Source organism: Echiichthys vipera, assembly GCF_963691815.1.
Source record: "Echiichthys vipera genome assembly, chromosome: 9".
Classification (NCBI taxonomy): domain Eukaryota; kingdom Metazoa; phylum Chordata; class Actinopteri; order Perciformes; family Trachinidae; genus Echiichthys; species Echiichthys vipera.
The window spans coordinates 3,208,328-3,234,851 of record NC_139834.1 but is presented as its reverse complement, the minus strand read 5'-3'; the positions used below and the strand labels follow the sequence as shown (position 1 = coordinate 3,234,851).

The 26,524-nt window shown below is 45.1% G+C and overlaps 1 protein-coding gene and 1 long non-coding RNA gene across 2 annotated transcripts; both read left to right on the top strand.

Moving 5' to 3' along the window:
- Positions 1–904: 904 nt before the first annotated feature.
- On the top strand, positions 905–6,764 carry LOC310951905 (nuclear factor 7, brain-like). Its single transcript, XM_083920381.1, has 2 exons — positions 905–1,215; positions 4,858–6,764. The coding sequence occupies exons 1-2, from the start codon at positions 922–924 to the stop codon at positions 6,151–6,153; spliced, it is 1,590 nt and encodes a 529-aa protein (XP_083776507.1). The 5' UTR covers positions 905–921; the 3' UTR covers positions 6,154–6,764.
- Positions 6,765–6,876: 112 nt separating this feature from the next.
- LOC310951642 lies at positions 6,877–8,570 on the top strand. The gene is made up of 2 exons (XR_014593341.1): positions 6,877–8,055; positions 8,224–8,570. It is a non-coding gene; the product is annotated as an uncharacterized lncRNA (long non-coding RNA).
- Positions 8,571–26,524: the final 17,954 nt, after the last annotated feature.

Genomic DNA, 26,524 nt, shown 5'->3' with positions numbered 1-26,524 from the left:
TGGGCCGACTCTTGACCCTGTGGAGGCACAGCGTGAAGGCCAGACAGGAGCTGGAGTTCTGCTTCCACACGATCACAGGGAACACTGATGTGTTTGAACAGCAGCGGGCTCATGGGGAGCTGCTGGTCACCGGTAGAGAGCTCAAATTTGCTTCATTCCTCATCTGAATTATTGACTGCACAACTGTTATCTGGTTTTTAATCAACTGTAAATAAAGTGCTGTTAAAAATCAAATCTTCTTCTTCTGCAACAGCAGTCTAACATCTGGCCACTAGAGTGTGATGTTACACTAATCTATGCACCTCTGACTGAGTCCTATATACTCCTAAAAATGCGAGTGAAGTCATTTAAAGTCTATTTTTCCCAGTTTGTAGAAGTGAACTTTCATCCTGCTGGGGTACTAAAGTGTTAGGTATCGTAATCATCTGACCATGAAGACTCGCAGTGACTGCTGAAGTGAGTGATGACATCTTATTTAGATACAGTTGAAGATAAAAGGGTGTTAGTCCGCATGCAAAAACCTTGTGAACATCATTAACTGAACTTAATCAACACAATTACAACAGTAAAAGTCATCAAAACATCAGTAGCTACATAAAAACAGCTGGGTTATGGGGTATAGTCTAACATCTGGCCACTAGAGTGTGATGTTACACTAATCTATGCACCTCTGACTGAGTCCTATATACTCCTCCAAACTGGGAAAAATAGAGTTTAAATGACTTCACTCGCATTTTTAGAAGTGAACTTTAATCCTGCTGTGTTACTTAAGTGTTAGGTATCCTAATCATCTGACCATGAAGACTCGCAGTGACTGCTGCAGTGAGTGATAACACGGGGCGCGGCCTTTCCAGGAAAGTGAAACCTAACAACTGTCAGTCAGACGGACAGAGCCCGACAGCATCCAGAGCAGCAGGAGCCATGGCGTCTGCGTCTTACTTGGAGGAGTTGACTTGTCCGGTCTGTCTGAGTATCTTCACCGACCCGGTGAATCTTCTCTGCGGACACTCCTTCTGCAGAGAGTGTATTACAGATGTGCTGCGCTCACAGCACCAGTGTCCGCAGTGTCGGACAACTGTCCGAGCAGAAGGGAAGTGTCTCCCGACCAGCCACATACTGAAGAGCCTGGCTGAGAAGGCCAAAGCGGAGCAGAACCAGCAACCGTGTGAGAAGGCCAAAGCGGAGCAGAACCAGCAACCGCGTGAGAAGGCACAGGTGTGTTGGTTCTCTACAGTCATCTTGTTTTAATGCATCGACTCTAAGCACATCATGTATTTCATATAACGCATGATGTTTATTATTGCATTTTGTGTTTATTATCAGTCCCGTTTATCATCAGGGTGTTACTGCAAATTCAAAAAAAGCACCGAAAATGTGTTTTTTTTTTTCACTTGAAGGTCCAGACCGTGATGAACTTACACAACATTACAGGAATTAAATGATCTGCGTGTTACATGAAAGGGTTTAACAGGAAGCGCGCAGCGTCACACCCAGCATCAAAGTGCATTATCTGTTGACAGTTTTGGATCAGGCCTCCTGGATCATGCCTTTAAAACAGGGGGGGTCAAACTCCAATTCACAGTGGGCCAAATTTAAAAACTGGGACAAAGTTGCCAAACTCAATATTTACAAAAAAAAAAGACTGTGTATGTTCCTTCTCTCCAGATGTGTAAAGTTGAACCTTTCCAGTGCAGGTCCTTGTTCTTGCCGTGGTGTTTCTTACGTTTTTGTGGTGTTTTGCATCTGTTTTTAGTCGTTTTTTTCCACTTTTTGTAGTGTTTTTCATCAGTTTTTTAGTCGTTTTTACACTTTTTGTGGTGTTTTTCATCTGTTTTTAGTCGTTTTTTCCCATTTTTGTGGTGTTTTGTGTCTGTTTTTAGTAATTTTGTCATGTTTTCGTGGTGTTTTCATCTGTTTTGAGTTGTTTTTTCACTTTTCGTGGTGTTTTGCGTCTGTTTTTAGTCATTTTTTCATTTTTTGTGGTGTTCTCATCGTTCTTTACTAAAAAAAAAACTGCAGACTGCAAATGTGCATGTGTTCCCTTCTCTCCAGATGTGTAACATTGAACCTTCTCAGTGCAGGTCCTTGTTCTTGTCGTGGTGTTTCTCATGCTTGATTCTTTGGTTACAGCCACGGTGACAAACAGCTCTTTACCTTCAGACACAGATCATCTGCCTCCCACCGCTGCTGAAACCTCCTGTCCTCCATCTTTCTTTGGGTCGTTTTCGGGGAGGGGTGGGTTAAGTGTGTCTGCAGAGACTGGTAGCATGGATGCTCATGTTTGCTAACAGAAAAGTAGACGTGGATGTGCTTTATACTCACTGGCCAGCTCTCAGAGAACCTTGATATGATCTTGCGGGTCAAATTGAATTACACCGCGGGCCAGATTTGACACCTTGTCTCTGCAGCTTGAAATGTATGAATGCATCTAGTTTACATTCATTATCCATAAATAAGCCAATAAGCCTTCATTTTGGTTTGGATAGACAGATGTTGGGCACAAAAACAGCAGCCTAAAGAGAGAACTGGTGAAGAAAGTGGTCAGATCCGTTCACAGATATGAAATAATCATTACTTAAACATGCATTAATATAAGAGCTCCCAGTCGGTTCTCGCCGTTATCTACTGTAGTCCTTCATTAGAAGCTTACATGAGACTGTATAATAAATATATACTGTATTGTACAAGTGTCTACCTGTGTTACTTAAGTCCCAGTATTCCTGCCAGAAGTAGTAATAAGAAATTTCATGTAAATCAGTTGTTTGTCCTTTTTCCTGTTCCCAGTAGGGGGCGCTATGACTATGACTGAATATTGAGATTTAGATGTGTTTGGGCTCGGACTGTTATGAATCATGAGAAATTTGGGCCAGCTTTGACAATGCATGTTTAAGTTACAACAACTTCCTGTTTCATTGCAAAGGAGGGTTGCCCTGGCAACATAGTTTGATTGAAAGTCAAAAGCTTTGGGATCTAGCATCATAAAGGTCTTTGCTGACCAGATATGAGGTGGATTTGTTATACTGGCTTGGAGAAGAACATCATAAAACATGTGACTTCCTGTAGCCAGTAGGTGGCAGTATAAAACATGTGACTTCCTGTAGCCAGTAGGTGGCACTATTATGTTTCAAAATTGTCCTAAATGTGTCTCCAGGCCAGGATTCTTATCAAAATTGGGAAGTTTGGAAAATATCTAAAGACGTATAGTGGAGTCACAGCAGGTTCTAATGTCATGGCATGACATTAGAACCTGCTGTGCTGCCGAGGCCATGCCCCCGCAGTCAAAAGTTCGAATTTTCGCAGCATCATACATTTCTAAAGCTTTTCTGACAAAGTTTGAGGTGGATCGGATCAACCAACTCGGAGAAGCACATCAAAGTATAGAGACAGTAACTTTCTGTTGCAGGTAGGGGGCGCTGTGACTATAGCTCAATAATATTGTGACACAGATGTCTCCAGGCCGATGTCTCTGTGATCACACATGAGAGGTTTGGAGAAGATTGGACAATTTACAGCCCTGTTAAAAACTACTTCCTCTTTTACCGTGTCAGAGCGAAAGTTGAGGCCTCGCCACAGCCAATCCCTTTGATAAAAAGTTGAAAGCTTCACAATTTAACTTCATACATGTCTTAAAAGTGTACTGACCAGATTTGAAGATGGCCGGGTTAAATTAAATCTGTAGGAGTTCGTCAGAGTATAACACGAGCAAATGCTGAATTATTGGCCATAAAAATCAAATTGCGGACTTCCTGTTCCTGTATTCTGCCAGAACCGACTATTGTGCCAACTTTCGTTCGTTTTCGAGCATCCCAAGCGTCTTTTTTTTTTCTGGAGAATCTTTAGACCCTGACTTAGTCAGTGAGGGTCCTATTGTATTGAAATTCAGCCTCAGTTGAACTGTGTTTAGTGCTAATCAGCGGGTATTTCACCTCTGCGTCTAGTCTGAGACATGTATCATCAGTGCATCTCGAACACTTAAGCCAATTGTTCCAGTGGTTCGTACAATCTGTTGTGTTTGTGAGTGTGCCCTTGGAAACTTTGATAAATAAAAGACACTGTCCATCCGTACCATGCCCAAACAGGTTCCACAGGTAAAGCCTAGTTCATTTGACCAGTGTGAGTTCAACCACACCGCGCCTACGGCCCCGGACAGTTTGGGAGAGGTGGGCTTTTGTAAAGCACGTTTGCACATGTACGAGCACGAGCGTGCGCACGTGTACGAGCAAGAGGCCTACGGTGGTTCTGAGGTCATTTTCTGTGCGCCTGTTGGGACGTAGAAAAAAGAAGGAGGGACCATGCGCGGACATTTAAAACAATGGCGGTGAAAGGTTCACGTTGGTGTGATGCGGAGGTGGAGTGTTTACTGCAGATTTGATTCAAAAACAGTCGACAAGACGCACAAAAACTCTGAGGTCTATGGAAAGATTTGGAAGCATCGCCATGACGTCATCAATGCGTGTGACGTGTTACGGCGTGATGACGTATAGGCAGCAAGAAGCATTCTCCGAGGCCCAGGTAGTGTGAGTACAAACGGGCCTGGAGGGGGGGACAAGGACCCTAAAGCACGGGGCACGGGACGGACGGACAGTGTGAGTGCGCCCTAAGTACCTGTTATAGACCTGCGGTATATACGTGTTAGCGCTGTCATATGTGCATTTTAGCATTTAACTTTGTTAAAACGTGGTGCCTTAGTGCTGCCTCACAGAGCTGCTAGCATGTCTGATTGTCTGTGACATCTGTTTCGTAACAGCCACTATGACTGATTTGATGTTTTTTTAAAGAAACATTTGTAATGAATCATCATCGTAGAGGCGCATTCATAAATAGATACAATATTTCTTTTTCTTTTTTTCCTTACAGGCGGATGAGTTGTGTCCTGAGCATGAGGAAAAGCTGAAACTGTTCTGCGTCACGGATCAGCAGTTAGCTTGCATCATATGCCGAGACGGGGAGAGGCACCAAGGACACAAGTTTAAACCAATCAGAGAAGCTGCTGCATCTCTGAGACAGGAGTTGGGGAAGGGTATGGAGAACCTTTGTGGGTTTATCACGGCTACAGAGAGCCTAGCCAACACACAGAGGGAAGAAATAACAAAAACCAAAGCAAAGTCTCAGCAGCTGATGGCCCAAATCCACAGACAGTTTGAGGAGATGCACCAGTTTCTGAGGAAGAGAGAAGATGAGATAAAGAATGAGCTGAAACACAAAGAGGGAGATGCTGTTGAGGAAATGAGCAAGAGCTTAAACGCTATGGAAACATTTTTGTCCGAGAGCAGGAAGCTGGGGGAGAAGGTGACATCGGTTCTGAAAATTGAAGACCCCGAGAAGCTCTTGATTAGCTGGACTGAAGGTAACAGCGGCACGACTCTGCGACATTTATCCAGTCCCAGAGCAAGTGATCTCAAGGTGGTGGCTCCCTCTCTCTGTTTGGGGCCTTATGAAAGCCACCTGCAGTTCTTTATGTGGAAGGAGATGCTTGAGGTGATCCAGCCCAGAGCCGAGCTGCTCTCACTCAAAAGCACCAGTGCAGAAATAACGGTGTCTGGTGATGGCCGGAGTTTGCTTTGTACTCCCCAAAGCAACCAAGCTGTATCAGATGGTCCTTGCTTCGGCAAAGGATTACACCAAAATATGAGCTCTGCTTTTAGCTTCTCAGGATTTAGCCAAAATAAAACTTCTCATTTTGACTCCTCAGGATCAAGCGCATTCGGTTCTTGCCAAACCAGTGCTGCTCCTTCTTTTGGCAATGTGTTTGCCACCCCCCCACATTTTGGGTCGTCTTTAGAAGAATTCACAAGCACAAACCATGCATTCAGTGTCAATGAGTTCACTTCAGGGCAGCATTACTGGGAAATAGAGGTTGGCCACGGGGTTTGTTGGGAATTAGGGATGAAAGATCATTTCCTGAAATATGATGGAAATAAATATGCCTCACGTTGTTCAAATAATACCAACGAGATCATGTTTAAAGACAGACCTCGCAAGATTGGGATTTACCTAAACTGCACATCCAAGAAGCTCTCCTTCTATGATGCGGACAACATGAGACATATTCACACTATGAGCTGTAGTCTCAAGGCCATGCCACTGTCAGCATATTTCAACATCAGTGCCAGTGCACCTAATTCAAACCCCCTGACAGTGTGCTGGTACTGAAGTCAAGATCATAACAAGAACTAGTTGTAAGTCTAGTCTGTCCCTATATCCTGACAGCACAATAAGGCAGATGATCTCTACCTCCATCTTTTGTTCCCGTCTGCTCTCCGAGCCCTCTGCGTGTGCTCCCACTGTTATCTGTTATTTTCCACCGAGCCTGAAAAAAAACACTCAGCGCTAAGGAGGGTCTGCGCGGCGTCAACAACTGCTCTGAACTCTGATCAGCACTGATCAAATATGAATAGATACTTGTTGCAAAAGTGTTTTCAGAAACATATGGATGAAGTTCAGCACCTCTAAATCTGAGGCCATGGCTCTCAGCAGGAAACCGGTGGATTACTCTAGGTAGGGAATGAGTCCTGACCCCAAGTGAAGGAGTTCAAGCGCCTCGGGATCATGTTCACGAGTGAGGGGACGATGGAGCGTGAGTTTGGCCGGAGAATCGGAGCAGCGGGGGTGGTGCTGCAGTCGCTCTACCGCACAGTTGTGGCGAAAAGAGAGCTGAGGAAGACAAAGCTCTGGATCTACCGCTCAGTCCTGGTTCCTACACTCACCTGTGGTCATGTAAGCTGGGTCAGGACCCAAAGAACGAAGTCGCGGGTACAAGTGGCCGAAATGTGTTTCCTCAGGAGGGGGGCTGGAGTCTCCCTTAGAGAGAGGGGGAGAAGTTCAGCATCCGTGAGGAACTCGGAGTAGAGCCGCTGCTCCTTTGTGTTGAAAGGAGCCAGTTGAGGTGGTTCAGGATCATCTGGTAAGGATGAACCCTGGGCGCCTCCCTAGGGAGGTGTTCCAGGCACGTCCAGCTGGGAGGAGGCCTCAGGGAAGACCCAGGACCAGGTGGAGAGATTAGATCCCTACTCTGGCCTGGGAACGCCTCAGGATCCCCCAGTTAGAGCTGGTTAATGTGGCCCGGGAAAGGGAAGTTTGGGGTCTCCTGCTAAAGCTGCTGCCCCTGCGACCCGACCCCAGATAAGAGGCTGAAGATGAGATGAGATATTAGTGTTTAGCCGTATTGACGCTGCTTCAGAGACTCCTCGGCTCTGATTGGTTGTTGGTCGCACACAGTGGCTACAGTGACGATAGGAGCAGACGGTGAGCGGATGAAGGTAGAAAGCCTTGACTTTTTTACAAGTGTGGGTGACACTGTACACCCACCCAGTGCCATTTTGCCACGCTCCCTGCCAGCTTTGCTCGTACATATTTAATATGAGGTTTCCAGCTGATTTTATGGTCTAATATCACACCCAGAAATGTTTTTTCATGAACTCTTTCTATGCTTTTGTCATAATCTGTACATTGGAAACTCTAACAAGCAATAAACACACTATTCACTTGAGTTTGAACAAAACTGAGATGATTATATTAATTGTGTTCATGGGTTTGTCTCTCGAAACGTTTTTAGCATTGCCTAGCAACGTTTTTAGCATTGCCTAGAAGGCCGAATGAATTGCAGCATCCAGGCCGACCTGCTGCTGCATGCTCGCTGTTCACTCGCTAACCTCTGTGAACAAACTCCAGACACTGCCTATGATCAGATCAGATCAGATCCTGCAGTGCGAAGAGCAGGACTGATGGTAGGGTTGGTGTCCCCCGCTGTAGGCAGTGTGTCTGGGGAAGGGGTCTGGGCCTGCCGCAGTTCACCAGTCAGCCACCGGGGGGCAGCAGTGCCTTTTTGCCACGCTCCCTGCCAGCTTTGCTCGTACATATTTAATATGAGGCTGATTTTGTGGTCTTATATCACACCCAGAAATGTTTTTTCATGTAATCCTTTTATACTTTTGTCGATCATAATCTGTATATTGTTGCTTGTTAGAGTTTCCAAACATAATAGTGTATTAATTGGATTTATAGGTTTGTCTTTTGAAGCGTTTTTAGCATCACCTGCAGGCTACATTACAGTGTGTGAATGATTATGGTGTATAGATTATGGTGTACGGTGTATAGATCATGGTGTACGGTGTATAGATCATGGTGTACGGTGTATAGATCATGGTGTACGGTGTATAGATCATGGTGTACGGTGTATAGATTATGGTGTACGGTGTATAGATTATGGTGTACGGTGTATAGATTATGGTGTACGGTGTATAGATCATGGTGTACGGTGTATAGATTATGGTGTATAGAATACATGAAGAATGAATTTGAATGCTTTTTCCCAAACCTGAATGATTTGTAACGTGTTTACCATCTGATTCTGAATGTCAACGACTTCATTAACCGTATATTCTGCGTCTGTTGTACTGAAGTGGTTGTGTCTGCTGTCTCCATGATATGCCATGCCTCTCTGTCACCACTGGAGGGCGGTGTTATCCTGTCACCTTCAGTGGCTTGATTTCAACTGTTTCAATAACTAAATACATATAAGTACATAGCATGGCTACCACATATGCTCAATAAAACTCTGTGGACTCAGTCATACTCTCATGTCGTCATTTTTGGGATAAATAAACACATTAAACATGTTCTGACGTACAGATACAGACAAACCTCTACTCCATTGATCAAATCCTCTGCAAACTACTTAATGGATGATTCTCTTTCCAACCCAATTAAGAGGATGTCTGATGGTGACACTCAGACATCCCTCATGCTGTCAGATAACATTCAACACTACACTTGTTTTGTTGCAGCATTTTTTTTAATATAGTTGTTTTTACCTTTTTGTATTATGGATACTAGCGAGGGTTTCGCAGGGATTTATATAGAAGATGAAGAATTCCTTTTATTTGTCCCGCAAGGGATACAGGTCTCACACACTCACACACACACACACACACACACAAACACACAAACAGGACATATATACATGCAATTAATGGAGAGATGTCATACAGTAGCTCCCCACAGCCTGTCCAGTTTGGGGTTCAGTATCAGTGGCGTGCACAGACTTTTTGAAGGGCCGGGGCGAAGAGGAAAAAAGGACATTTACCGGCGTCGTTGCCACAGAAGAGGGCACTTTAATACACGTTTCGGCTCCTAGAGAACAACATAGCGCGCGTTTTGGCTCCAGGAGGGCACTATACCACGTGTTTCGGCTCCTAGAAAACACCAGCGCACGCGTTTTGGCTCCTAGAGGGCACTAGAGCACGCGTTTTGGCTCCTAGAGGGCACTATAGCACGCGTTTTGGCTCCTAGAGGGCACCATAGCACACATTTTGGCTCCTAGAGGACACTATAGCACACGTTTTGGCTCCTAGAGGACACTATAGCACACGTTTTGGCTCCTAGAGGACACTATAGCACACGTTTTGGCTCCTAGAGGACACTTTAGTACGCGTATGGCTCCTAGAGGACACTATAACACACGTTTTGGCTCCTCAAGGGCACTTTAGCACATGTTTTGGCTCCTAGAGGACACTATAGCACACGTTCCGGCTCCTAGAGGACACTTTAGTACGCGTTTGGCTCCTAGAAGGCACTATAGCGTGAGTTTTGGCTCCTAGAGGACACTATAACACACGTTTTGGCTCCTAAAGGGCAGTTTAGCACATGTTTTGGCTCCTAGAGGACACTTTAGTACGCGTTTGGCTCCTAGAAGGCACTATAGCATGAGTTTTGGCTCCTAGAGGGCACCATAGCAGGCGTTTTGGCCCCTAGAGGGCACTATAGCACGCGTTTTGGCTCCTAGAGGGCACCATAGCATGCATTTTGGCTCCTAGAGAACACCATAGCACTCCTTTTGGCTCCTTGAGGGCACTATAGCGCGCGTTTTGGCTCCTTGAAGGCACTATAGCACACGTTTTGACTCCTAGAGGGCACTATAGCGTGACTTTTGGCTCCTAGAGTGCACCATAGCACGCGTTTTGGCTCCTAGAGAACACCATAGCACTCCTTTTAGCTCCTTGAGGGCACTATAGCACACGTTTTGACTCCTTGAGGGCACTATAGCACACGTTTTGACTCCTAGAGAGCACTATAGCACGCGTTTTGGCTCCTAGAGGGCACCATAGCACGCATTTTGGCTCCCAGGAGGATAAATGGGCCCCTGTGCACGCCACTGTTCAGTGTTCTTTATGTACCAATACATGTGTTGCTTCATAATTCCCCATGTACACATTAACTTCACAACTTTGTCTTGGTCCCACCCTTGGGTTTGGCCTGACTCAAATCTATGTCAGTTTATTCATTGACACACCTGCGTCTGTTGGTTCCTCTGTACCTGACGGAGCCAATTTGGCCTGAACCTCTTCTTCTGTGTTTGATATAATAACAGAAATTTGAACAGTGGTCCTTGGAAAGGCAGAAATCTCAACCGATTCCATAAAAATCACATGGCTGTATATACTGTATACAGCATATGTACTATGATAGGAACTTAATACATTCAAGTCTTCAAATTATGTAATACACTTCATGGTCATAGCTGAGTGAGGGCGTGCCCAGGTTGCATTTACAGTCTTTAAGGTAACCTGTGAGTCAAGCATACGCTAAAATAGCACATGAAACTATTTTTGTAATGTAGTTCAGTAAAACGTTTGATATTTCTATCTGAATTAGGAAAGTAGAAGTAGACAGTAGCATAGAAATCCAAGTACCGTATTTTTTGGATTATAAATTGCAGTTTTTTTAGACTTGTGTGCGAAATTATTAACACATTACCGTAAAATATCAAATAATAGCCCGGGCTGTTATTGATCTCAGTCACCTTAGAGACTAGGCGTATATCAGCAATCGTCACACACACGTCAACCAATCAAAACTCGGCAGGGGCGGGTCATGGCAGAAGTGCGTTGTCAAAAAAAAGATGCTAGCTGCTACTTCCGTACCGTTGAGTTGGCGGAGTTGTTCAGAAATGACAGCGAGGAAGAAGAGTTCAGTGGATGTAGTGATTAGCAGTGACAGAGTGTTTGGTAAACGTAGAGCATGTTCTATATGTTATAGACATATAGAACACACACACACACACACACACACACACACACACACACACACACACACACACACACACACACACACACACACACACACACACACACACACACACACACACACACACACACACACACACACACACACACACACACACACACACACACACACACACACACACACACACACACACACACACACACACACACACACACACACACACAATGGCTGCCAATCCGGAAAATACGGTACTCAGGTAAAGTACAATTACATGAAAAGGGTACATTCATCCCCTGTAACAGGGCAAGATGAATTGCAGAGCGATAAATATGATGTGTGTGTCGGCCACGTGCTTTATTTATGTGTAAATGTGCTTCTGTGAAGGCACGAGGGGGAAACTAAGGAATGAGAGGAGGGAACAAAATAATGGCGGTAATAATGCGAGGTGAAGGCCGCTCCGGGTTCTCGTGGAATTACAAAACGGGCCCCTGGGCCTGGCCAACATCACCCGGCCTGACATTCACGCCATCATCTTAAAGTCCGAGTGTATACCCAGCGTTACACAGAGCTTGATCTATGTCTCGTTTTTTGTGTTTTTGAATATCAGCTACCAGCCTGGTCTCACCAAAAGGCGTGTGAATGACACGCTATTTCTCTCAAGCCATCTTGCGTATAATTACAACGCATGTCATGATTTTTGCGTGTCATTTCACGCCATGTAGTCTCAATTGACTTGTATAGTGCAGAGATGGCGTTGTCATTTCACGCACAAATGTCATTGAGGGAAAACCCACGTGTTCGTATTTCTCCGCTACTTTCCGGAGAAATACGAAGTGGTGGAGCTTTGATGTCAGAGGGTTGTTTTTAAATCAATATTTCATGTGAAGGATGGCTGAAATAACGGGCGTGAAATGCCCTAACCCCGAACCCTAACCCTAACCCTAACCCCTTACCCTAACCCTAACCCTAACCCTAACCCCTTACCCTAACCCTAACCCTAACCCTAACCCCTAACCCTGGGGAACTACGGGCATTAAATGACACGCGAAAAGCTTAATATGCGTAGACATGCACGCGAAAAGTCATGAAAAGTGGCGTGCTATTTATACGCCCTCCCATGAGACCAAGTAGCAGCTACGCACAACGTAATGCACTGGGATTGGGACGTTCCCTGTTTAATCCCAGTTGCAGACGGTTGTTGTCTGTTCCTGCATTTCCTGTCGACATCTCTTCTGTGATTTACTTCATGAATAATAATTTTTTAAAAAGTGATATTACATATCGTTGCTGTCGGGCGGAGACCTATGTCCAAAACCCTCAATTTTCAGAAACGTGAGGTCACAGTAAACTCTAGACACACGCAGTAGTTGACTAGCAGAGGGAACATTCAGAGCATTTCACTACGTAAAGGGGAACTCAGAAGGTTGAACAGTGTTTGCTTTTCCTGCTTCAGCTTCCTGACTGACATTTGATTTTGTCTCCTGGCTGGAGTCTCTGTTAAAGCTCATTTTCGTCACCGCCCTCATGCTTTCATGCGTCCTCTACGTTGGAATGGACGTTGAGAAAAACATCCTCTAGAGGGCGTCGTTCAGATTCAAAAGTTACTCTAGCAATTTTTTTTCTACAACAACAAACATGGTGACGACGGAGGAGATAACGATCCTGCGTCTGTTGAGAAGGAGGCAAAATGGCGGCAGCGTCGTAGACGGCAGTGGTCTGTGAGACACTAAAGACGTCCCGGAGTGTGGACGGAGAATTACAGTCACTGGCTACGACAAGGTTTGGTCCGTATCGGTACAAATCTGCAAGCTTGCAGGATACGTAAAGAAATATGGACAAAAAGAACGTAGAGTCTGGACAGAGGGCTCCATCTGTACGCGTATGAGTATCTAATGTAGAGCATAAATGACCTTTTACGCCACTTAAGGAAGGAAACCTTGTAAACCCAAAATTGTCGGTTTTCAGGAATGAGAGGTTATGTTGACAGTTTGAGGAGTCAAAGGAGTTGCAAGATTTAGTAACAAGCTGTTTAATACTGTTAATTGGTTAAAACTTTATTAAACCCACACAGATGTAAAGAGTGACCACTGGCACTGGTTTCTGAATAAAATAAAATAAAAAGACATAATATGGAGATACCAGGTTTCCGTCAGACAGCTACGTTATGCATTTTAGGCGAGTGTCATGAACGGTACAGGAATAACACAAAGGTGGGCTCAGATGCAGACACGGACAAAAGAAAGTTACAAATAAAACGTTTAATAATACAAACGGAAACACACTACAGATAAACACAAGACTAACTAAACAAACATGGAAATACAATAACAAGGAGACGGACGGGAGATCGGGAACACGGGAAACTATGGAGAGAAAACAGAACGCAAAACACGATTAGTAAGTTTACAACGGGGAGCGTGAAAATCACAACGAGAAAGGGGACGCCAGTCCGGGGGGAATAGTTTTACCAAGGTTGGGTCGACGACGGTCCGGCGCTGCATGCCTGTCAGCTTCAGGCTTTTAAGGTGGTGGTGTAATCAGCTAACAGGCTGCAGCTTTGGGGGAACGCCTACCGGACCTACAGACAGACAGGGGAAAGCACATGCAGGGAGACGCAGACAGAGGGAGACAAACACACACACACAAGACAAAGGAGAGGAGAGCACTGACAGAACCAGATCTTGACAGCGAGCTTATATCAAATGACAATTTTTCCAAGTAAAGAATACGTGAGAAAACAAGATATACACCCTCTTTGTTCTCCGTCCCTACAGTAAATCACATGCTGCAGTGCTCAAACTACCTACTGTTCATGGAAATGCGGGTTATTTTACAGCCAGTTGCTGAATACAGACTCAGAACAAGAAAAGCTATTTAGCCATGAAAGTATGGAGGCAATATAGATGGAGGATTCCCTTTGAATGGAGCAGCAAAGTCAGGATAAAAACACCACAAAAGAAGAAGAAGTGAGTTAGTAACTGTCCCGTCGGGTGAGAACAGGCTGTGGGCCTTCGGTGTTTCCGCGGAGACTCTCAGATCTGAGACATGGACGTTTAATTAAACCAGATTCAAAAGTTCACCTTGTGCATTATGTACTCTCACTGCTGCGTGAATGTATCTGGGTTTACAGTAAGTGTGTGTGTGTGTGTGTGGTGGTCTCATTGTACCTCTAAGTCCACAGTAAGCTACTTCATTTGTCCTGTAAGAAACTGCCGCCTGGTTAACCATGATTAATACCTACTGAATAGTTATCTGCGGTTTTCGTCTGCGAGGCGCCAGGTCTACTGTTGTGAACCGGCGCAGTATCTTCATTAATCAAAGCGGGAGCTGCTGTCTAGTTAGCATTCATCATGGGCTATATTATGATATTCAGATGATTCAGTGTGGAGGAGCGTGTGCTGAGCTGGTCTAGACACACACAGAGAGGGAGAGAGAGAGAGAGAGAGAGGTGAACGGGCCGGAGAAATCAATGCATGCAGGGAAAGGCTGTCCTCAGCAGTAAGGGGCTCGGAGCGCAGTAATCGAGTCTCTCTCTGCAGAATTAATGAGAGGGCTTTTCATGCCGTACGGGCCGTGGAGATCTGTCGACATCCACCCCAACACTGGCCTACAACGGAGGAGATGGTGATGAAGGGCCAGGGCCGAAGACGCAGAGCAGTACGAGGCAGCGGCACGCACACAAGCTCACACACACACCACTCAAAAAGAGAGCAGGTAGCCAAATGCCCATCCACAAACACAGGTCAGCAGTGACACAATGTCAATCAGCTCTCTACTGGGGCACAATGCTGAGGCAACACATTCTGACTTCCAGCTCGTCACATACAGACGAGTGGCTAGCACCCCCAGGGTACTTGGTTAGGAAATGAACATGGTTTGGTTTTAAAAGAAGTGATAAGTAAGAAATAATAATACATTGTTAGGTAACATGCTTTTATTTTTTTTGTATGGCCTCTCATGTCTTATGCTTTTATGTTCTAGTTCATGTTTTTAGCCTCCATATTTTAACCCTTTACTGTTTTAGGCAACAGTTTTTAGTCTCAAGTGTTTCCTCAGGGGGTCTGCCAGATTAGGAGTTGTCTCCGGTCTGGCCTGCGGGGGGTGCTGTCCCGGCCCGGGCGACTAGAGGGCTCTGCACCTTGGTGCGGAGGCTCCTGTCTCCCCGGGTTGGGGTGGTCTCTGTGACGGTGCTCCGTGCGACCTTGGACTGGGATCTCTCCCAGTGTGGTCGGCCCCCCAAAGGTAGCTTCCTCTAGCCTCCTCTGTACTTCAGGTCCATGTCTCTGTAGTGATAGCCAGTGTTTGTGTAGGTGTGAGTGTGTGTGGCTGTGTGTGTGTGTATGAACGTATACATGTGTGTATGTCTCTGTGCATGACTGTGGGGGTGGGATGGTTCTTTTAACTTTCTTCTCCTGATTTTATTTGATGTTTCTCTTTTTCTGTACATCTCTTTTAGGCACTTTGCGATACTTTCTGTATGAAAAGCGCCAAATAAATAAAGGTTGATTTGAAAAAAATGTACATACACCTGTGATGTTGCTAACGTGGTTACATAAGTGAGTTAACCTGCGTACATAACATAAAAGAAGTTGATTTTGGTTTCACACGGGACACGAACAGCTCCTGTGTAAGTTTGAACCATCCATCCACCCCGACCTCCTCTCTACGTGGACTTTGATCATCTCACAACTCTGATCCTCTACTCCCCTGTAAACCACGACTGCGACACTATTAGAGGCCTTTACACAGACCTTTTTTTTTTCCCTGCGGTTGATTTGCACATCAATATATTTGTTCAAGCTTTCACACAAAAATGTGATTAATACAGAGAAAGCAATGTTATTTCTTTTTAGGATCAAGGTGGATTTTTCAAAACTTTCGCAAAGACAACCAACTCTGTGCATCCGTGTGACCAGCAGAAGTCTGCGGCAGCACGATTTAAAATCCGTATAAGTATAACCGTCGCTTTAGTTGAAATGTACGTCTCATACAGATGCTTTAGGGTGACCTGTGCGTCGATGTAGACGACTACTGACCAAGCTGCCATATTTAACAAGTTGGAGTTGTGAGGTGAGGTACTCGTCCTTACTTGAGTATTTCCATGATATGTTACTGGCTTACCGTACCGTTCTACTATTATTATTATTGCTAACTTTGCCGATTGCTGTCATAGCTAACTTCAGATTGATGTAGATAAAATCAGTTTATACGATGATGCATTGTTATATATTATAAAGTAGTAAGAACTACCGCACCACTATCCCTAAGGTCACTGGAAGATGTATAGGTGTTGATAGGAATCAGAGGGTCTGCAAGCTAAATTAATGATGGTAAGGCACAGCGAGGAAAAGTACTGAGGACTTGCTAAGGTACATAAACTATCCATCTATGTAACAAGTAAATGAGCTGCTTGTTTTGAAGAATCTACCTCCTTTTAGAGAGCGAACGCGGCGCAACACATCGGCCAAAATGCAACCTCAGAATCCTTCGCTATCATCTCAGCAAAAAGCTATGAAAAGCTTAAATTTCCTGATATTTAACCGCATTCATAAGCAGATATCTGTTCGTAGAGATGCATGACACACGTAAGGTAGGACAGGGATCGAACTGCTGACTCTTCGGACATTGGCCGACTCGCTCTACCAACTGAGCCACAGTCACCCCAAATTACTTGCTCGCTCCTGAAAGAAACTGACGACAAACGTGGCTTTCAGTATTTCACGATGTCCGTCGGGGCTTTTAATGACTCGCTCGCTCTTGATATCCACGTCACTCTTTGTGTATAGTGCCCGACACTGCCCCCACGATTTCTGGTGGTACTGCAACGTTTGGTCCGTATCGGTACAAATCTGCAAGCTTGCAGGATACGTGAAGAAATATGGACAAAAAGAACGCAGAGTCTGGACAGTCTCCCTCAACGTCAACTCTGTTCTCATATTCCAAGTTGCTAATTGGACTGTAAACGATGACGACAGCTTGGAAAGGAAGTCTGCACGATGGGTTGCAAAGTCACCTTTTGGAAAAACAGCGCAGTTCCAAAAGGTTTATTTGTAATTCCACAAGAACCGGAGCGGCCTTCACCTCCCATTATTACCACCATTATTTCTTTCCCTCCTTTCATTCCTTAGTTTTCCCCTCATGCCTTCACAGAAGCACATTTACACATAAATAAAGCACATAGCCAACACACACATTATATATGTATTGCTCAGCAATTTATCCTGCCTTGTTGCAGGCGATGAATGTAAGTTTTACACAAACACTCCTGGGTTAAAGTCCTGTGTTTGTTCGACCCATCCATCCACCCCGAGATCCATCTTCCAAACGTTTGTGACGAATACAGTCCAGGACATTTTTATTATAATACTTGTTTTCCTGAAGAAACATTTTGAATGCAATGTAACGGGTGGCGTATGGACCCAATTGCAGTACAAAGGACTCAAACAGTGGTGAAAGTTCAACGGTTTACTCAGACTCAGGTAGGCAAACAGTTTGGAAAACGGCAAACAGGAATCAGGAGAGGAGAAGCTAAACTCTTGGTCGGGGACAGAAGGCCGGGTCGGTTTACCGGGATGCAGACGAAGCAGGGAGTCAGGGACGGGCGAGGTCGGTACCAGGAAGACGCTGGAAAGTCTCGCATGGCATAGAACAATCTGGCAAAGGAGTGAGTGTGGAGCTGGTGATCATAGCTGCCTCTCATCACATGCAATCAGCCTGTGTGCACAGGTGAGTAGAGTGAACTGACGAGGCGGGTGTGGCTGACAGGCTGAGTGGGGCAGAGGCAGGAGTAATGGAAAACTACTGCTGGATGACTGAACTGTGACATGCAAAGGATGTGTAGGATCTGATTATTCTTTCCCTGCTGCAGCATGCGCACACACGCGCACACACACACAGTCCTGAATCAAACACAACTCTCTTTACTACTACACCTATACTGCAACAGTTGGAAGTTCGCTCAGGTTATTGCTCCATCTGTATAAAGAGGAGATGAGGAGACGGGGAAACTTTACAATATTCCTTTATGGGACGCATGCACTCCTGTGCATTACATGGTGTGGATAATGTGCCGTGTAAAAGCGAATGATTGCTTGCGGTTGAGTGATGTAATGCTCCGCAAGTAATCCTGTTTAGGCCTGATGAATATGACATGTCTGTAGTCGTCCCGGGCATCAATCCGCTTTATTGGGCAGTGAGCATTCGCTGTTGGTACAGTACAGCAGACTTATAATATTTACGGCATTAAAAGTGAGGAGCAATATTTTTTAGAGGCAATGTAGGGAAGGATGACTCCTCTTGGTCCTGACTGCGTTTGATGTCTCAGCTTCCTTCACTTTGATGTGCTTCCACAAAAGGCACTTCTCCATGTTGAGCACCAGAGGGCCCACTCTGCTCTCTCTACCATCTTCTTCCAACTCTCTCCGTTGCCCCCAGAATGAGATATTAGTCGTCCCCCAGAAAATTGCCAATGATTTCTCCCTGTTCTCTGTAATTAAAAGGCTATTACTCAGAGGAGACAGTGGATGCAGTGTGTGTGGGTGCAGGCTATTTGTATCACTGCTGTATGCACTTCTTGACGGTTTACTGGGGGGTAAGTATTATTACTTTTACATTGATCCCTGTGACAGATAACCGTCATTCCACAATAGGATTGTAAGTGGAGACGGGAACTGGAAACAATTAGCCGAGCTTGTTGTGTTGTTCAGGAAGCACAGAGCGAGACATAGAAAGAAGCTTTAAGGCCTGTTGATCCTTTCAATTTGTCTCTTTCTGAATGATATCGTCCGTTTTACGGTTCACATCGACTCAAACAGTTTTACCTTTAACTTTGGAGCTAAATAAATAAGAAATATGTTCTTTTTTTGGAGATTTCGATTTTTTTCAGTTTATACAAGCAAAAAAATTGATAAAAGAGCAAATATCAAAGACTGTAGTGCTCCTGATGTTGCCGTAAAAATACTGAGGGGTCAGATCGCTCTTATTTGTGGTTCTAGGAGACGACGGCATTGGAAATCCACACCTAAAAAAGTAAGTACTGTAAGTGTATTTAAGTTTGCATACAGTTCTATCATTTTAGGTTCACTAAGTGACGTATTCATGACCGAAAGAACGAGGTCGCCGGTACAAGCGTCTGAAATGGGTTTCCTCAGGAGGGGGTCTGGAGTCTCCCTTAGAGAGAGGGGGAGAAGTTCAGCATCCGTGAGGAACTCGGAGTAGAGCCGCTGCTCCTTTGCGTTGAAAGGAGCCAGTTGAGGTGGTTCAGGATCATCTGGTAAGGATGAACCCTGGGCGCCTCCCGAGGGAGGTGTTCCAGGCACGTCCAGCTGGGAGGAGGCCTCGGGGAAGACCCAGGACCAGGTGGAGAGATTAGATCTCCACACTGGCCTGGGAACGCCTCAGGATCCCCCAGTTAGAGCTGGTTAATGTGGCCCGGGAAAGGGAAGTTTGGGGTCCCCTGCTAAAGCTGCTGCCCCCGAGACCCGACCCCGGATAAGAGGCTGAAGATGAGATGAGATGAGATGAGATAAGTGACGTATGTCATACCAACCATGGTGGCATTTAGTAAAAAGCAACATTAGTTTTTATTACGGGCTTCTACCAAATGGTCGACACGTCAATTTACAGCAAACTTGCACTTTCAACCATCTGGAAACATTTGTCTCTATTTCACTTAAATGAAATACAGTTTAAAGGCCAGAAAACCTAAAACATTTTTGGGTTTTTAAAAGATTAATAAAAATAAAATAACAACCAAAAGACATGTACCAATAAAAGGCATACAAGATCAAATAGCTGTATCTGAATCTGAGCTGCATTGTTTGTTTTCCTTATAGGTTGCACAGAGGAGAACATCTCAAATCTGCAGTAAACACTCCACCTCCGCATCACACCAACGTGAACCTTTCACCGCCATTGTTGTTGTTGTTAAATGTCCGCGCATGGTCCCTCCTTTTTTTTCCTATGTCCGAACAGGCGCACAGGAAATGACGTGAGAGCCGGCGTAGGCGTCGTGCTCGTACATGTGAAAACGCGCTCTACAAAAGCCCACCTCTCTCAAACGGGCCGTGGATCTAGATGCGGGGCGGTTGCACTCACACTGGTCAAACGCACTAGGCTCTACCCGAAAAACCTTTTTTGGCCCGGTGCGGAAGGACAGTGTGAGTGCGCCCTGAATCTAACACGCCTTCTATCTTCCACTCTACCTCGCTTGTTAACCTGTCCTTCATCTTCTTCACCTCCTCTCCTTTGTCTCTGATTCTGTTCGGTCCAGCGTAGAGGCGGGACTAACCATGACCTCCCCTAACCTCAGCAGACACACACCTTTCGTGCGCAGGGGCACAACGTCGCTTGTGTTCGCCTCACAGCTGCAGCCAGTGCCTCGGACAATAACAGGCGAAACCCGAAAGATCACGGGTTCGATCTTCGTACTGACAGATGTACACATCAGACACCATCCCGTAGCGCCCTGCCTCAAAGAGACACTCATTCCAAGCGAGGGAAAGAAGTGTCGGCCAGCTTCCTGAGATGTAAAGTGTTAGCCATGTGACAGCCAGGTATCAGACTGATGGATCTGAGGTTTAACGGGCTTTATTGTCGGGGACTGTGAGATCTGGCTACAGAATCCTAATGAAGACGTCCTGGGATGAGTCCACAGAGAGGACATTGATCAGAACCACCAGACTGAAGAGACACATTACATAGACTAGGGGAAGCTAAGGGGATAGAACGGAGGAATTCAATGGGTTGATTAAGGCCGATGACTTCATTCAGTTCGTACAATATCTGTGTGTGTGATCTGCATCTCCCCTCTACGACTCCTTCTCTGTGTGTGTGTGTGTGTGCGGCAGGAAGGAGGAGGTTTATCCTTAAACTTATTAGAGCAGGTGCGGTGCATTGAAAATCCATTCAGTGTTGCTGTCACAGCGATTCTCTTCCATTGAATTAAGAGGGGTCAATCCCACAAATCAAGAGATTACGCTGCAGGGAGATGGAGGACTAACTGCTCAGTGGTGCATATACACAACACACACATACACACACACACACACACAATTTCTGCCGATGTGACAGGCTGATAAGTTGAGGCTGGGACTCTGGACCTCCCGTCGCTTGATTTTACAATGAGCCGTGCTGAAAATGAAACTGACAGCACACACACACAGTTCTTACCTTTAAACCTCCTTGCCAATGCACAAACAGCACATAGGTAGACAAGCGGAATCGCACAGTAGCCCGTGGTGGGATGCTGCCTTTTTTAAATGTTACATCGATAAAGCAAACAGCAGGAGCAGTCAGGCTGAACCACCAGCCTCTGACCTCACAACAGCCACATTCAACCTGAGTCGGTATCAAGCCCCCACCACAGCGACTTCCTGGTTCATCCAATCAGGAAGTGCCAAAAACTGCAGTTCTCTGAGTGTCCACTAGGGGCAGGTTGCACAATGGAGCAGTTTCTCATTGACCCACATGTTAAACAGGTCGTTTTCACAGCATAATTAAACCTATTAGGTCATATCTCCATGGCAACACTGAGGTGGTATAATTTCTTTGGACCAGGCGGGTTTTTATTTTATTGGAGGTTAAAGTTTATGAATAATTAGGGGCGTGGCCTCTTGAGTGACAGCTAGCCTCAGGCCCTCACTTCACCTCGGAGGTAAACGTCAGCCAGATGGACGTATCTCCCTCCCTCCAGCGTCACATACATGCCCTTTTTTGGTCAGAGGAAATAAGGCGGAGCCAAAGTCAGACAAGATGGCGACTCCCGTAGACGAGGACGATTGGATCAGGTGGACAGGAACGAACCCGACGGAGAGGCTACGTCCATTTTTTATACAGTCTGTTGTCGGTACGTTAAGTTTGCTGGTTAAAGTTATTTTTAACGTTACCAGTTAGCTAACATAAGCCATGATGATGTAAACTGAAACGCTACAGTTATCACTAGCCAACAAGTCAGCAGCTGATGTTTACAGTGAGTGAGCTGAAGACAACTTTACTCGACTCCTATGAGGAGTTGGTTCCTATGGAGACAGATCAAATCACGTAACTAATAATAACCCTAATATTAACTACTCCTTGTCATGAAACAGAAGGCTGCAATTAGATCTCAGTCTTTGGGAACACGCCGTGTTGTCCCCCCCTGACAGGTGCAGCTTGTCCAGCAGCTCTTTTAGCCAGCTGGCAGCTGGGCCTGTTCTAGCTTTTTGGGGGCCCTGTGCAAAACCAGATTTTTGCATAATTTCTGTTCACTGTAGGCCTTTTCTCAGGTAAAATAATAAAGGATAAAAGCCAATTGAAGCAAGTGAAAAAACAACCATAACCAAATGCTGGCTCCAAGCCTGTGATTGTTCTCATGTGTTCAGGTCGTCGTTCTCCCCAAAGCAATTTCAGTCCAAAGCAACTGGACTTGGTTCTTTGTCTAGGCAGACGTTTCACCTCTCATCCAAGAGGCTTCATCAGTTCATGTACGCATCTGACCAGGCTGGGACTGGACCAGGACCAGGCTGGGACTGGACCAGGACCAGGCTGGGACTGGACCAACTATCTCTTGTGGTGTGTGCAATTGCTGGCTCATTTCATTTGACTTACTAGCTATGAAGCCTGCTTAGAGGGAATGATTTTCAACAGAAATAAATAAACTGGAATCATATTGTCCAATCCCAGCCTGGTCTTGGTCCTGGTCCAGTCCCACCCTGGTCAGATGCGTACATGAACTGATGAAGCCTCTTGGATGAGAGGTGAAACGTCTTCTTAGACAAATAACCAAGTCCAGTTGTTTTTTGACTTAAATGTCTTTGAGGATGAAATATTGATCTTTTTAGAATATGCATATTTGAAAAAAATGTAGAAAATAAAATGGCTAATGACAATCATATTAGGCTCAACTGGTCACAAGGTCTCTCTCACACACACACACACACACACACACACACACACACCTCCGTTGTGCATGACCGCGCTGTGGTTTGGCTGTAGTTGTGCTGGCAGGAGAAGGTGGTTGTAATTGTGCTGAGTGGAGGATCTGGGGTTTGGGGACCTTGGCATTCATCACACACTCACACACACACACATACATACACACTGCAGTAGCCCTGCGCCTCAGGCCGCTTTAATTATTACACGGCCAGCTAATCAATAGCAAAGAGGCTAATCCTATTTCATCCCTTCATATTCATTTGTGCCGGTGTCAGATTTAAACCTGTGCTGTGATTCCCATCGTCTTATGAGTGTGTGTGTGTGTGTGTATGTCTGTGTGTGTGTGTGTGTGTGTGTATATTTTATTTTAACTCCACTATTTAACATTTCTAAGCAGTATATACTGAGGGTGCTTTCACGCTGGAGCTGTTTGGTCTATTTTATCTGAGACCTGGAGCGTTTCGTCCAGTTGGTCTGGGGGTGGTGTGAAAGCTCATTCGGACTCTAATGCGGAACTCTGGTCCACCTGAAAACGTAGGTAATAGTTTGCTTCAATCTAGGCAATCTGAGCCAAATACAGGAAGTGACCAAAAACAGGACAACACATCATAATCTCTCTCTCATCAGGGTTTCCTTTTCCGCAGAACCATCTCGCTTATCTCATTTAAAGAATAAAATGCTCTACAACTCGCTGTTGTCACGCCGCGGTGAGGTCTGTCCTGTCTTTGGGTTTTTGTCTTGTGAATTTCCTGTTTTATTTTGAAAGATAACTCTCCTCTCGTTCCAGGTCCCTTGCCCTTCCTCTTGTGTCACCGGTCTGACGTCATTCCCTGATTCCCGATTGTTTCCACATCTGGTTCCCTTCATGTGTCCGTGTCCGTGTCTTCTCCCTTGTCCCGTGCCAGATTATTTCGTACCTTGTGTCGAATGTATCCAGTGTTTTTCCCACAGTCTTGTTCATGACTTTGAGTTCTTTGTTTCATCTTTCAGGTTTTTGTATTCCTTGTTTTGGTCCAAGTAAGTTTTCCGTTTTTGAATTCTCGAGTGACTTCGTTTTTTCCTCCTGGACGGAACGACTTTATTTTATACTTTACTTTATCACTGACGACTTTCTTTTGCTCCTCCTGTGCGGAGTGATTTTTTGTTTGTGGCTTTTGTTCTGTGCCACGTTCCTGTCGTGAAGTTAATAAATTCAGTATTGATCCGCAAAACCTTTGCATCTGAGTCCTCATTCCTGCCTGGGTCTGACAGCTGTCTTGTCAGATGCTAATACTTTTCGTCTCTACTAAAATATTTGATTGATAGAAACACCAACGCAAAACCAGAAATCCAGACATGACATTAAATCTATGTGGCTCTGATGAGTGCAGTCGACTTTGTCCAACAGATGAGGTACCGTTTCCGCCATGTGACACAATGTACTGTATGGTGTGTGAATGCTAACCCAACTGCAACCATGTTGGAACTGTCTTATGCCAAAAACACACCAAGCACCTGCAAAGTGTGGTCGGCAGCGAGCTGCCATGCAACGTCTATGACAATCTGCGGTGGCTGCACTTCGCTGCTTCCCCTCCCCTCCCCTTGTCTGCGGTGAAGTGCAGATGAACTAAAAGTTGGGGGTACAACAATGAATAGCTCCCCGCTTTTCAGGCCGCAGGATCGGACGTCAAAAGACGCTAGACTGGAAGTGAAACAACGTACAAAAAACAATGTGACGTGACCGATTTTAGCCAACAAAAGGTGACTGTTGCATGTAAAACATTTGGTTAGGAATAGAAAAAAGGCAGTGGATTGGTTAGCTACTAATGGAGAATGAACCCCGCTCCCCTGGTTTAAAGTCCTGTCCTACACACACACAATACAAACGAGGTATATACTCGAATTAGGGTGCATTACTTTTTATTGTTATATGTATGAAAACTGCATTTTTGTAATGCTATAATCCTTTTAATGGAGCAGCAAATGAAATTCATCTGTTCATTCATTTTGTCCGTTCATTGAAACTGCATAGAAGGTCGCCCCCCGTCGAATGGACAACAGGCCGGTGTCAGAAGCACGCCTGTCTACAAATCAGGAATATACGGACACTACTCAGACTGTTGGCGATATAATTAACCCTGTGTTCATACCAAGAACAAAATATATGTATATGTTTTGTTCCATATGGATTTGGGTGCAGGTGTTTGCAAAATTGGGCATTTCTGGGCATTTCTGGTCACTGTTTTCCAAAAGAAGAAGAAGAATTACTTTATGGATCCCGCAACGGGGAAATTGAATTTTTTCATTCTTATTATACATGTTACAAACACACAGGCCCGAAATACACACATGCACAAACAGGACCTATACATGCAATTAATGGAGAGATGTTAGAGTGAGGGGGCTGCCAGTGACCAGCGCCCCAAGCAGTTGGGGGTTCAGTGCCTTGCTCAACAGCAACTCGCGAGTGCCCAGGAAATGAACTGGCACCTCTCCAGCCACTAGTCCACGCTGGGACTTAAACCAGTGACCCTACGGTTCCCAGCCAAGTCACCTGCCGCCTCCGCTCTACCAACTGAGCTATCGAAGGGTAACTTCAAATTCTGTCGCGTAGCCAGCGATTATCCGGGGCAAGACTTCCTTTCCAAGCTGTCGTCGTCGTTTACAGTCCAATTAGCAACTGGGAATACGAGAACAGAGTTGATGTTGAGAGAGCATCTCTATGAACAGATATATGCATATGAATGCGGTTAACTGTTTATTGAATTGTATAACAGAGGAGTGAGAATTATTTGAACATTTGAATGTGATTAATATGACTTGTGTTGTATTGGACAGCATCACAACAGTCACAAAACGTCACCACACAGCGTCAACAATCTGAAACGAGCAGGGTATCCTCGTTTGGTTTGACTTTACTGGGTTGGTGGTGGTTGTTTTGAAGGATAAACTGATCCGTCTATAAAACTTGTGAAGCACTCTTTCACAAATTCACAGAAAGCCGATAGAGAGAGGGAGATAGAGAGAGTGAGTGGGCCTGATGTGGGAGTGAGCTGGACCGCAGCCAGATGCTCCGACTCTTTAAGTGTTTCCAAGATTAGAAATCAGCTACTCACTTTTTCCCCTCGGACTACTCTGGTTCATTTCCCTGTCATCGTGAACGCGTGCACACACACACACACACTTATTCCACACGTAGCTCTTGTCTTATTCGACCCCCTCATCCATTGGAATTTTCTGCCTTTACATTTTTCTTTAATGTGTCCTCACAACAGCTTAAAAACACCCTTAGATGATTTCTTCTGACTTACCGATATTTTCCATATGGGCTGCTTATGAAAGCTAGGTCTAGTATTTCCTTTGTCTTACTAGTTTAAGACCTTCTCTTCTTCCTCCTTTATTGTTCTTGTCTAGTGAAAACTAAGCCATATCACATGAATGCATGCTGTTAGTTGATGATATGCATGTTATGAATGAGTTCTCTTCATATGTGTGAGTGTGGGTGCGTGCGTGTGTCTGACTAAGGGCGCACTCACACTGTCCTTCCGCACCGGACCAAAACCGTTTTTTCGGGTAAAGCCTAGTGCGTTTGACCAGTGTGAGTGCA

What these genes read in the sequence shown, in the direction of transcription:
- LOC310951905 (XM_083920381.1), top strand. Translation starts at nt 922, where the DNA reads ATGGCGTCTGCGTCTTACTTGGAGGAGTTGACTTGTCCGGTCTGTCTG. An exon ending in AACCGCGTGAGAAGGCACAG is followed by an intron (nt 1,216 to 4,857) that starts GTGTGTTGGTTC and finishes TTTTCCTTACAG; the next exon opens with GCGGATGAGTTGTGTCCTGA.